The 14,547-nt window shown below is 35.8% G+C and overlaps 1 protein-coding gene across 1 annotated transcript; it reads right to left on the minus strand.

Annotated features, from left to right (window-relative positions):
• Nucleotides 1–453: 453 nt before the first annotated feature.
• On the minus strand, nt 454–13,985 carry GNPDA2 (glucosamine-6-phosphate deaminase 2). The gene is made up of 5 exons (XM_006900874.1): nt 13,827–13,985; nt 9,167–9,268; nt 7,977–8,159; nt 2,821–3,005; nt 454–639 (listed from the first exon to the last, which is right to left on the minus strand). Exons 1-5 carry the CDS (start codon nt 13,948–13,950, stop codon nt 454–456), a joined length of 780 nt encoding a protein of 259 aa, XP_006900936.1. The 5' UTR covers nt 13,951–13,985.
• Between the last annotated feature and the right edge of the window lie 562 nt (nt 13,986–14,547).

Genomic DNA, 14,547 nt, shown 5'->3' on the forward strand with positions numbered 1-14,547 from the left:
TGTTCCTGCTTATCTGTATTTTATTCTGCTTTAAGATTTGGTTATTAAAATCTGAAAATGGATTTTTTTAAAAGGAAGATAAATGAGCTAGTCGAAGTGCCATTTTATCTAGTTATACTCTACATATAGCTAAAGGAGAGGACAGGGTAGATCAACAATGAAAAACAGCATGGATATGTCCTTTTGAGTTTTGAAATCTTGCATATATTCAGTGAAATCAGTAAATTTTAATAATTTGCTACAAATGAATTCTAAGGAGATTATCTTTATGGCAAAAATAAGAACATCCTCTGACAGCTATCATTATCTAAAGTGAGAAGTTTCTATTCCTTAATAGAACTGGCTATTACGTCACAATACCAGTTTTTAATAGGTCACAGTGGAGGCTGCCAACTGCAGAATCACATTAATTATAATCTACAGTGGAACACTCTGACAGTCTGCTTTTCAAATTCAATGCTCACCTTTAAAGTATTTCACAGTTTTAACTCTTAATTCTAAAGTAGCATCTTCATCACATACAAAAATTGTTCGGGGATGTTGCTGGAAAGCTGAAACAGTCCACATGTGACTGACTCCTTCTTCTATTGCTTTGTACAGGGCAAATGCTTTGTGTGCACCTGTTATGAGGATCATTACCTGCAAAACCGTAAGCATCACCAGTTAAATAGTTAAAGCATGACTAGGCAATGACTAGACAGCTCATTGACACCCCCACACATGCGAGCTCTCCAACTTCACATTTTTCCCCCACAAGCAAGAAGTTACAATGATATTCTAAAGGATACAACAGCTTCTTGCTTACCCATAGCTCTAGCTAGTTCTGCTTTTTTAACGTAACAAGCAGGCACCAAAATATATCCCTATTTCTGTTTTAACAAACAATTTAGTAAATAGATCATTTTGCCCTTCATTATACAGAAGAGACCTGGAAGAATAAAGAAATGAAACCAAAAGGCTGGTTCACAAAGGCAGATTAATGAGTTAAGAAAGAATTTATGTAATTTGAAATGATACACCAAATCACTTTGGTCTAGAAAAGACACAGATATTGCTTTAAGAAAAGCCAAACAGCTTACAACAAAAAGATTTTAAAAGTATTCCTAAAGAAGTCTGATTTTATTGGTTTTGTCCTTCAGTCATCACAGGACAAATACTACTGAGTATCTGTTTTGTGATAGGAGCTCTGGTAACCTAGTCCATTGGGTGCTTCATTGCTAATCAAAAGACTAAGCACCTCCAGTGGTTCCAGTTCACCAGCAGCATGGAGGGAGAAATAACAAGCCGACTCCTGTCTCTGAGAATGAGAGCACTGAAATCTGATGGAGGGCTGCTATGAGTCGAAATCTACTAGAAAACAGATTTTGTTTGAATAGTTATGTGACAAGTAATGTGAGGTGCTAGATCTGGAAAAACCAAGCAGCCCTGTTGCATCTTTTAAAGATTTCACTGTACTTATTTCGAAAGAATGGTGTGAAAACTCAACATTGTGAAGTGGTGAAACTCTCATTTCCATTATACTTGTACTGGGGACAACTAATGTAAGAGACATCCTACACTCTGGTTGAAAAAAGTGACAAAAAGTCATTCTAACAATTAGCAAACAGTTTCATTATAACATAAATCTTATTAAATATGAGAAACTCTACATGCTCAACTTTCAGTTTCACATTTTAGAAATAAATTTTTTGGAAAACCTCAAAACTCATAACCATCGAGTCAGAACTGACTCAAAACTGACTCTCCAGCAGGTTTTCAAAGACTGTTAATCAAAGGAGTGGAGATTGCCCACCTCTCCCTTGGAGCCACTGGTAGATGTGAACCATCAAAAGCACCACCTCTGGTTTCACAGTGCAACTCTCTATACACTGTGCCACAACTAACTTATTTACTATAAAGTTTCAGTCCCTGAAAGAACCTTTTTTCTTCTACCAATAATTTCTCATACAAAGAGACTTTTATTTTTGAAAGACAGTTCGATATGTATACTTAAGTACGTACATATCTAGGTCAAGATTGGTTACTCATCATAACCCATTCCAATGAACCTCTCCAATCTTGCTGCCAAAAGGGAAAGAAGTAACTGGGATTCATATAATTTAGCCACTTATAGTCATAAAGCAGGAACTCTGATGTCCTAGTGGTAAAAAGCTATGCCGACAATCTGAAGTCATGTGGTTTGAATCCACCAGGTGTTTCATTGAAGATCTCTCTTTCAATGTGATTAACAGCTTCTGAAAACCCACAGGAGGGTCAGGTATAGGTAATGCTGAGCTGATGGTACATAGCAACAGCACAGTGATAAAGTGGATATATTTTTTTTTTTCTGTTATTCTCAGGGAAGGAAATTACAGCCCAATTAAAACTTGGAAAATTAAGCAGAATTATTGTTCTGAGGTTTACTCTTTTTAACTACACCAATTTCAGAACAAATCTAGCTGTAATCAGCTCCTTTCTGCTGCAAACCACTGGTGCTAGTCTACGGGGATGAAGCACTTCACACTGCTCTATCATGAGGCATAGTGTAATTCAAAGTGCATCTTAGAGTTACACTAGTCCTTTCAAATTACTATTTCACTTGATGTTTCATCTGATCATGTTAGGACTTCTATTTAAACTGTAAAGCAAGGAAAGGCAAATGAAGAGGATCCTAAAAGAGGTGATATGCTATCCTTGATTTACAGATCCCAAACATTTAATTTATGCAAACAATTTCTATCTTGAAAAGATACATCTAAAATTGGCACTTGCTCATCACCAACATATATAAACAAAATACATATAAATATTAAACAAAAAACACTAAAGAATAATTCTTACTTCTCGAGCATCCATCACTGTCCCCACACCAACTGTCAGAGCCATAGTGGGCACTTTTGACAAATCACCATCAAAATATTTAGCATTTGCCAAAATGGTATCCATTGCTAAAGTCTTTAATCTTGTCCTTGATACTAAACTGGATCCTGGCTCATTGAAAGCAATATGACCATCGGGACCTATTCCTTTCAAAAGAAATACACACCAACACAGACAGACATATACATTCATAAATAAAGTGTGTCACAAAAGAATTTTCTCAAAGTTCAATACAATTTTAAGATTAAGAAATTAAAAAAAATACACACCTTATTTTAGAGATTAATTCACAGATGAATAGTGCATTAAAATATTTGTTCTTCTACCTAATTTAGTAAGTATATCAATATTTTCTACTCATTTACATGTAAATACTGTACAAAATAGTATTTTACATGCATCAGCTAAAAAGATACACTAAGAATCCTGTGAAATAAGAAAATTAGATATCTAACTATTCCTTTAATTTCCCAGACTTTTTTAAGTGTAAAAGGAAACTGATACTAATGAATAAGTAGCTTGCCCAAGACCACAATTTAGTTAAGTCTTAAGACTCAAACTTAAGATTTTATTTTTATTCCTGCTGTATTTTATATTCACATTTTAACCTGCTTGATTATAGTCCAAATGGGCAAGTAAGTAGTACATTTTCTATCGTATGAGTTCTGGTGGCTTAATGTTAAAAGAGTTGTGCTGCCAACCCAAGGGACATAGTTGAATTCACTGGCTACTTTTCAGAAGGATGGGCAATGTCTTCTCATGTGATTAATGGACTCTGAAAACCCACTGGAGTGTCAACTATGAGTCTAACAACTTGATGGTACACAACAACAACACTTTAAAAATGTGTACACTAGTATCAACACCAAGGGTAGTGTTTGGTTTGGGCGCCCCTCCCCCAAGCTTTTCTGTCTATTAAAAACCCATTTGACACTGCAATGTGGTACACATAGCACATGTATACTTAACATGTATATAAATATAATTAAAATAATTGCATGAAATAATACTTATTATGATAAGTATGACAAGAGGTCATACAAGTTATTTTATTCATTATATATTCACTTCATTTACAAAATGAAAAAGAGCCAGACTGACCAAATACAGTGATTTTATGACTTAATAATGTATAACAACCTGCAATCTGAAAAACAGTGCTTTACAGCCAACAGCAGTAACCATGACTGCCAGCACTAGTACTCAGGATTACTTCTAAAATAGAGGTCTTCTATTTTATATTACTTCTAAAAATATAGCATCTTCATTTGAAGTTAAAGGGAAGTAAAGATTTTTCATAATACCAAGAATAAACTCTTTGATATAAATTAATCCTCTTATATATTATTTCTTTTCTACCAACTAATCATAGCACTAGTCTGTGCACTGCTGTACAGAGTTAACTTGTGTTTTCTATGATGCTGAACACTGTGACACTGATGTGCCAAATGCTATAATGTTTACCCATGGTGGACAGTGTTTGGTGGAGCTTCTCAATTAAAACAAGCTTGGGAGCAGGAGTAGCATCCACTTCCGAAAAGGCTTGCCTCCAGAAATTCTATGAACAGTGTTCAGGTGTTTCGTTCATAGGGTCAGTATGAGTCATCTATGACTTGATGGCACTTAACAACAATCAACTAATCAAGTATCTTGGCAACCTCAATTTAAAAATCAGTTCACAAGTCCTAAGTTGTTAAAAAGTTTACTACACTTATATGTTCTTTATTGTTAAGTATATTTTATGAACTTTTAAACTACCAACCTATTTTTCCAAAGTCATAACAAAATAAATGACAGATAGTAACTGAGTTTATTTGGAAAAGAGAAGAAAGTGTAGATTTTTATTGTTAGGAATACAACTCACAGTGACCCTATAAACAAAAGATCTGAACCTAGGCCTGTCTTGCACCATCCTACTTCCTAACACATAAGAGCCCTTTGTAGCAGTCAACTTGTCAATTCACCTGGTTGAGGGTCTTCCTCTCCTTCACCAACCCTCCATTCTTCCCAACATCAGGTCCCACTCCAAGGAACAGAACCTCCTAGCAATATGTCCAAGGTATGTGAGGCAAAGCCTCATCATTCTTGCCTCCAAAGAACACTCCGACTGTACTCTATCCAAGACATATCTATTCATTCTCTTGGCCATCCATGGGATGTTCAGCCAGGGGGACTGACACGGTAACTGCTGCAATAGGTTCTTATGTGTCAGGAAGTGTGAAGATAGCACAGGGTTCAGATCTTTTGTTTATAGGGTCGCTATGAGTCATACTTGATGCAAGGGCACTCGACAACAGCAAACAGAAGTCATCTTTAAACCATCAGAGTCTGAGTTACACATTGTCTTGTGTTCCTATAATTTTATGGCTTAGAATGTAAAGAGTATGAGAAAAGTTTTTTTTTCTATGTCCTTCACAGGTGTATCCTCGTCATTTATAGTAATACACAACATACATATTTGAACTACAACTTTAAGATTGTTATTGTGCACTGTGGAGAGGACCCACCCAATAGCTTATGTCATCATAGTCTCCAGCAGGTTTTCAGAGGCAATAAATTGCACAGAAGAAGACTGTCCATCCTTCTGCAAAGCAGCTAGTGGATTTGCAGTGCTTGCTTATGGAACTGCAGTATAGCTTTTTACCAGCTACTTAAGTAACAGCTGAATAATGAGTGGGCACTTGTTACTGTATGCTCTGCCTAGGAAATCTCCCTTACCACAAGGATGAGAATAATTACAGTACCTTGTATCTCTCTTGGACAGAATGACTACACAAGGGATGAGCACACATCCCAAGGTGAATTAATCAGAATTTTTTCTGGAGAACAAGAATCTGGACAAATGATCCAATTCTGAGATATCTGAAAACTGAGCTCTATTTCCTAGTTCTCAATCTTCCAAAGACTTGGTTATCTCCATTTCTCTTTCAAGTCTGTTACCTCAGCACCATTCCAATAAATTTGCTTTTGTTCCACGGTTAGTTTGTTTCTTATAATCTAATCAAAAGGCTACTTTTCTTCTTTGCCATCTATTTTACTTTAACAAACCAAATATCTAATTTAATAATAACTTTCATTGTCCCTGGAGAATTCTATTTCTATATTGTCTTGCTAGCTATGGGTCAAAGATTACATTATGTATCTTGCCCATCACTTTTGCCCTCAAAGGCAGCATTAGAACTTTTCAGAGTCTGTATTTCTCTTTTACACAGAAGGAAGGAAACTCTTGTTCTGCTTCCCAGGAGTGAGCAATAACAAATTATCTAAGTTTTCCTTTCTGTTTTCAATTCAGAAGAAGAGTAGGAAACATTAGACTCAAGTTCAATCTGAACTCTTGAATCCAACTTTACATTTAATAAATCAGTTATTTTTATCCCATCTGATTCAGTTCTTCATGTTTTTAGTAAATAAATCCTAGAACACCAAAGTAAGATCCACATACCAAACCTCATCTTAACATAAATCAACAACTGCAAAGAATCAATGATATATTTTAAGTATTTACATTAAAATCAAGTGGACACAATGATTGTGACTCACAGCAACTCAATGTGTAGAATAGAACTGCCCCAGAGTTCTCAAAGTTGTGACTTTTAGATAGTTGATTAACAGACCTGTATTTTGAGTGTGGCTGGGAAGGTCTAAACTTCTCCAAGTAGTTAAGAGCATAACCATTTGACAACCCAATGATCTTCATATACACGTATGTATATATTACTTGCAAGTGAAATTTGGTGAATGAAATATTCCTCACATAATTTATAAATATAATAGCCATACACAAAAAAAAACTGGACAGTCATGTCCATTTGTGTTATTAGAAGGCTAAATGATCTCCCTAGATAATTTTAGAAAATTAACCAGTGAACACTTTATGGAATTCAGTTCTGTTCTGGTACATGTGGGGTCACCATCAGTTAGAATCAACTCAATAATAAAAAGTTTAAAGGTTAATAATGAATGTTGTGGGAATATTTTGAGTTGAAAAAAGATTGATTCTGTAGTGTATTTTCTGAAGCAGTAAATCACATGGGAGGAGACTACCCACCTTTCTCCTGCAAAGCAGCTGGTGGTTTTGAACCACATACCTTTGAGTCAGCAGTGCAACTAAGCCACCATAATGATGAATACACAGTCTTCTCACTTTTTATTGACTTCTAAATAACATGAAACAACTTAGAAGATTGGTAAAGTAATAAAACTCACCTATTTAAGAATACTAAAAGGATGTGTTTATCACTGAGGAAAGAAAATACTCTAAAGGGGTAAAGTTAGAAGTTCAGCAGAGACTAGAACCTCCTCAAGACATGATTTGAACTGACTTGAGCACAATTAGACTACAACATACTCGAACTACCACAACTTTATGATTTTTGTTGTGTGCCGTGGAGCTGGACCCAACCAATAGCTTATGTCCTCATAGTCTCCAGGAGGTTTTCAGAGGCAGTAAATTGCACAGAAGACTATTCATCCTTCTGCAACGCAGCTGGTGGATTTGCAGTGCTTGCTTACGGAAGTGCAGTATAGCTTTTTACCACTAGCCACTAGGTCACCAAAGTTCCACACTGTGCGATTGTTGTTGTGTGCAATTGAGTCAGAACTGACCCATAGCTGAGCCTCCAGTGGGTTTTCAGAAGCAGTACCTCGAGCGGGTTTTCAGAGGCAGTAAATTGCATGGGAGGAGATTGCCCATCCTTCTCTTGTGTATCAGTGGGGGATTTGAACTATGAGCCATTTGAAATTGCAGCTCAGCTTCCTACCAATAGGCTACCTAAGCTCCTAGGAGATAAAGGATTAATAAATAGGTATAGTTCTGGTGGCACACTCAGTAGCTTGAGCACTATTAAAGCAAAGGCTACATGACTCTGGTAATTCAAACCCACCAGAAGCCCTGCAAAAGAAAAACCCATAGTCTCCTCTCATTAACATTTACAGCCTCAAAAGCCTGATGGAAGGTCACTCACTGAAACAGAACTGACTTGATAAACAGGCCGTGAGTATGATAACTAGTCACAGGTCCACTTACATCGCACAGTGCTAAGACATCTGTTTGCTTTTTAATCTTATAAAACCTAATTAAAATATTAACAACTGATCAATGGCAATGTTTTACATACCTCCGACAAAAAGATCTATTCCTCCAGCATCTTTAATTTTCTTTTCAAATGCATCACATTCTGCTTGCAAATCTGTAGCATTTCCATCAAGAATATGAGCATTATTAGGATCTATATCAATATGCTTAAAAAAGTTATTCCACATGTAAGAATGATAGCTTTCGGGATGATTTCTGGGAAGTCCTAAAAATGAAATAAATAAAACTGTAATTATTTCCAGAAATAATTGTTATATTTACCTTTATGATTAAGCAGTAAGTGCTAATTACATTATATGGCCATACTGTATGATTTTCAACTCAAAAGCACTGTGCCAGACATCATTTTAATGATCTTAATCTGAACTATACCTAAGGAAATACTATTATCCTCATTTCACAGATTAGAAGCTGAAGGGCAGAACGTTTAGGAACTTTTCTAAAATCATTGAGCACCCAGGGGATTCAAATTCAAAGTCTAGTGCATGTATCCTTCACCCTCTCCCCTCACTCCACCTCTTAATTGCATAAAATATTAGCAGAACTGATTTATGTGTTAAGCTCAACATAATTAACCACTCAACTGAAATGTTTGCCTATATTTCTCCTCTACTCTTCCTACATGCATGCAAAATATTCAGAATCACAACAGTTCTCTGGCTATCACTTATGTTATCATTGCCTATAAAGAAAGCACTTGTCGCTTAAAATATATTGGTACATTTTTACTTGCCAATAATCCTCCACTACATAAACTGAAAATGCATTCCAAGTTTAAATTTTTTACCAGTTTCTGTGCATCACAGATATTCTCAGTTAAGCAAGTTAACACTCAACAAATTAGAGGAGCTTTAAGGCTTGAAATACAAATATGAACACATTTTTTAAAGTCTCTTATAATTTACTTTTTACTCCCACATTGCTTAGTTTATCCTCACAACAATATTAGTTTTAACCTCATCTTAAGAATTTAAAGATAGAGACACAATGAGAAAGGCTTGGCTCTATATACACGGTTGGTATGTGGCATAGTCCAAGATGAACAGTGAATTTAGGATTTCTCTAGCCCATCATTTCTTCTTCTATACTATAGAGTCATTCATAAAAACATTTTCATATAACTCATAATCTTATTACAAAGCAGTATGTATTTCAGAAATATTATTAAACCTATCCCAATAATACATCCTGTTATATTCAAATATAGCTTACCGACATATTCATCCATGTTAAAGGTCTTTACATATTTAAATGAAAGGTCTCCATTCTTGTGATATTCTATTAGTTTTTTATAACATCCTAAAGGTGTACTCCCTAAAACAGATAAGAGATTGGATTTACTAACTTTGCAGTTACTACTTTAAATAAGCAATACATTGAACAAATTAGTCTCCTGACAACCTGACAAGGTACCTTACAAGTTTCATAATTTGATGTGCTAAAGAAAATGATCCCTAGAAACTGGCCAAATTAGAAAAAAAAATCTTTGATGCGTAGAATTTGCTAAATAAACCTAGAAATGTACTACTAGAAATTTGAAAAACTATCAAGTTTCTCCTTGGAGGCTAGGATTTGATGCGCCATCTCATATACTTTGGGCACATGGCCAAAAGGGACTGATCTTTTGAGAAGGACATCATGCTTGGAAGGGTAGACAGAGAGCATGAAGGAGAGAAGACCTCTGATGAGATGGATGGCACAGTCACTGGGAAAATGGGATCAGGTGTCTTGGAGTCACAGAGACCGACTCAGGACAAGGAAGGGTTCAGTTATTGTACATAGTCACAGGCAACTCTAACAGCAAATGACAATTGTTAGTTTGTGAGATAAACTATTCTTGAACTGTTGAGTATTTGCAATAACTATTACAAATTCCAAAATTAGAAAATACTGAAAAGAAAAATTAACATGCGACTTTCTGTGAAAAACATTTTGAGGAGTATTTCTAGAATAAGTGATACACAAATAGGTCAAGTGCTGACCACTTAGTGAAATCAAAGGACATACAGGAACTAAAGTTAAATACTGTTCCTACTTTCAAAATTTTTCTGAAACTAGCAAAATCTGAGTGAAGAACTTTAATTTACAGCTTTTCAATTGGAGTTCCTATTTCTCATTTCATATTCTCTTCAGTACATTTTCTGTTAGGATATATAAAAAAAGATAAGCGTGATTGAAAGCAGAAGTCTTCTAGAACATAGAGAAATGATGTTAGTTATAGAACAGGGTTCAGGTCCTGTTCACAGGGTCGCTATGAGTTGTATTTGACTTGACAGCACTTAACCACTGCTAAGTGAGCCTAGTGTTGTTGTATTTTGGAGGAACATTCTTCCAAGTTGTACATCACTCTTCCGTCAATTTGCTATACTGAATTAATATGGGTTGGCTGTGATGTTGAAACTTGTGCCACTGGGGTGTCAAATGCCATAACGGTTGCCCAAGGTGGACAATGTTTGGTGGAGCACCCAGTTTAAGGCAGGTTTGGAAGCAGGAGTGGCATCCACTTCCTGAACCACATGCCTATAGAAACTCTATGAACTCTGATAAATGTTGATAGTTACAGAAAGGCTTTAGACCTTTTGTTCATAGGTCGCTATGAATCGTTCTTGACTTGATGGCAATCAACTACAAGAAGTTTTATATACTTCTAATGGTATTATAATATGATTCTTTTATGTTGCTGTTGTTGGCTTTGAGTCGAGCATGACTCACTGTGACTCTATAAACAAAAGGCCAGAAGCCTTTCTATAACTATCAACATTTATCAAAGTTAATAGAGTTTCCGAAGGCATGTTGTTTAGGAAGTGGATGTAACTACTGCTTCCAAGATTCTTTTATATGTTTTATAAAATTGTTATGTGAAGAGAAACTCTTTAATGATATTATGTAGTATATTATGACCCAATCAAGAGAAATTAGCTATTTGGAAAGGGTCTTCCTCTTTGTTTCCTAAATATGCTTCCTCATCCTTTCATTTTATCTCCAACCTGGAAGGTTAGATGACAGTCTTATAACAAGCTTAGAGTCTGACCTTTCTAATCCTGCCTGAAGCACTGACTCCTATTTCACCTATCTGGGGGAGGGGGGAAGACAGGGGGTTGCTGCAGAGAGGGCTGAACAGAAAACATCTACTCAAATAGTAGACAGAAGTCTGATAGATTTAAACAAAAGCAACTAAACCCAATGCCCTTAAGTACAATAATTCTGACTCATGGAAATCTCATGTAGTCTCTAGCAAAAAAACCTCAATAGCAAACAAACCCAAATCCATAAAATAAAAAGCACAAACAAAAATAAAACTAAGAAAGATCTAAAGTAGTGTAAAAAAAAAAGTACTTTAAAATAATGAATAAAAATGGGTTGGTTATGTGCTATAGAGTTACTTGCAACTCACAGCGACCCTACATACAAGAGCCCTGAAACCTGCTCTATCCTGAGCCAAGCTGTCTGAGACACACCTAACCCTCATTACCCCAGATCCTAAAAGTGGGTACAAATACTAATATGTTCTGAAAACCTAAGTAGAGTTAGCAATGGGTAGGTCCCAACTCGATGGTGCAAAACAACATCATAAATATTAAATATCACCAATAGGTTCAGGAACAAGAAAATAACAGACTGATTTAAACTAAAATTAATGGTTTAAAATGTATGTAGTCATATTTTATAATCCCTCCCCATTAACATAAAATTTGCTTAAAATAATAGGTAAGTCTATTTCCTCGTCTTTTCCAGAAGCATAAATAGATCTGATCTTTCAGTGTTAAGATAGTAATTACACAATTCTGCTCTTAGTTAAAGGTTGTGTGAATAAAAACTGAGAGGTTGTTATAACAGTGATGACAGAGTACTTTACTTCATTCTTTTTAATCCATGTGGCTCCCTTAAGAGGGAAGAAATGAAGAAAAGTTCTGCAAAGGGTGAACTGGATGAAGATATTTCATTTTAAGACTTTATAATCTCCTCCCATGCAATTAACTGCCTCTGAAAACTTGTCACAGGATCAGCTATGGGTCGGTTCTAATTCTATGGTACACAACAACAAAAATACTTATAACACTCACATAACTAATATTTTGCAAGTGTTCAGTTTGGTTCCTACAGTTTAGTTTTGGAAGAACTCACAAAATAGAACTAAATAAGCACAAAATACTATGACACAAGTAGAACTTTGTTAAGAACCTAAAAATTAGGAGTACTGTGATGAACTAAAGATGAAAATTCAATATAGATAGGGATTTTTAAAAAGTAACTTTTCAATTGAGTGTTGAAGAAGGGATAATAAATTCCCCAAATCGAAATTAGGTAGGGTATAAGTGTTGTTAGGTGCTATCGAGTAGGACTCCTGTCCTATACTGTGTCATGCTCACAAATCTTGACATACTTGAGCCTGTTGCTGAAGTCACTGAGTCAATCCTTCTGGTCGAGAATCTTCCTATCTTTTGCTGACCTCTAACCTCTCTAAATATGCTGTCCTTCTCTAAGGAATAGCCTCTTCTAACAAGATCCCCAGCATATGTGAGACAAAGGTCTGCTAATTTTGTCTCCAAGCAGCACTCTGACTGCACTGTCTCCAACATATATGTTTGTTCCTTTGATAGTCCAAGGGATAGTCAGTACTCTCCTTCAGAACCACAGCTTGAAGGCATCAATTAGATCTCTGTAATCCTTATTCACTGTCCAGCTCTCAAATATACAAGTGATTAAAAGACTGAGGCCTGAGTCAAGCACACCTTGGTCCTCAAAATGACATTACTGCTCCTCTGTAAGTCCTTGACTACAGACTTTCTCAGTACAATACATCTCTGCAGGAGACTTACTGCAGGGTGTAATGGAGAATATGAAAGAGTCAGACATGACATCTGTATCCCTGATGCTGTTAACTGTCATTGTGTCATAGGCAACTCATAGCGACACTATGAACGAAAGTCCTCAACACCTGTGTGACTCTCATCCTTTCTCCAGGTTCATAGGGTTTCTGGAGGCAAGCTACTTATGGAAGTGGATGCCACTCCTGCTTCCAAACTTGTTTTAATTGGGGAGCTCCACCAAACACTGTCCACTGTGGGTAACCATTATCGTTTGTGACACATGCTCTGTTGATGTTACATGCCATTTTATGCAAGCTACAGTACATCTCTCCCATTTTGAAAGCAGAGAAGTGGATCAAGAAGAATTAGACATTTACTAACTGTCACAGGCTGTGGAGCTAAGGATTCAAATCTCATTTGTTTGTTTCCAGAGATCACAGTTTTCACAATATTACATGCTAAAAACATGAGCAAACAAAAAGACAACAAGTTCAAGCTCTAAATTCTGAACTACAAGAGGCAGGTCAATGCTATGGCATGCAAACCTGTAAATGTCAGGCTCATGAATGTAAGTCATTTCATAAGTATATACTGAAAAACTACTACAACCAAAATTCATTGCTATTAAGGCAAATCTGACTTACAGTGTGACCCTATTATTACAAAGTTGAACTGTCATATAGGATTCCTAAGGCTGTATTCTTTATAAAATTAGACAGCCGCATCTTTCTCACTCCCTGCAGTGGTCTGAAAATGAATCTGCAGTATTTCAAGGTTTGTCCATACTAAATATTTCTCTTAATTAAAAAAAACTCATGTATAGGCCTAGTGTTAAAGAGATATGCTGCATAAATTTCAAATCCAGCAACTGTTCCATAGAATGGGCAATCTATTCTCACATGATTTACAGCCTCTAAAAAGCCACTGGATGGTTAGCTAAGAGTTCTGACTCAGTGGCATAAAACAACAATCAATTAGTACAGCATAGTGAGGAAAATCTTTTACTAAGACATAAAATTTTATGATCGTGACTACCTATAATAGACAAAGTAGTTCATTACCTGTTGGTAAACCCAGAGTAAAGTACCTGTCCTGTCCAGGTTTGAACTGAATGATGCGATTACAGATGTATTTGGCTGCCCATTCACTAGCCAGTTCATAGTTATCAAGAATTACAAGCCGCATTATGATGATGAACAGCTTCCAAAGAAAGACGTTCAAACCTGAGAAAAGTCCATTGTAGAACACTTAGTAATTTATGCACAGACAAAAATATAATACACTCATGACTTTAAAAAGGACATGCATACATACAAATGCATATATAAAAATACCACTTCTTCACAGTGATAACCCTTGTTCTTTCTGAGCAGATTCTGGGTTCTTAAAAGTGGAACAGGACATGTAAATGCATTAATGTATTAATCTCTACAACTGTGTCATGAAACAAAACCACAGTTACATATGAGTAAAGAGACTCAAACAATTCTATTAAGTTTGTGCTGGCAGTAACAGAATTAAAGCAGACGGATTATAAAAACATCACATTGTCTTTTACAGGAATAATGTATCTTACTCAACCAACACAAAATGATTGATCCTGAAGACAAATCAGTACAAGATAGGGCAAAGTTCCAATCTGTTGTTCATACTATCATTACGGGTGGTAGCTGACCAGTTGGCACTTAACAACAATACTGCCAAATAAGATATTTGTTTCTTTATTGAAAAATAAAATTAATTCATCTACTTTTGGATTACTTACTGAACACTGAAATCTCT

Source organism: Elephantulus edwardii, unplaced genomic scaffold (genome assembly GCF_000299155.1).
Source record: "Elephantulus edwardii isolate Elephantulus edwardi_28Jun2011 unplaced genomic scaffold, EleEdw1.0 scaffold00299, whole genome shotgun sequence".
Classification (NCBI taxonomy): Eukaryota; Metazoa; Chordata; class Mammalia; order Macroscelidea; family Macroscelididae; genus Elephantulus; species Elephantulus edwardii.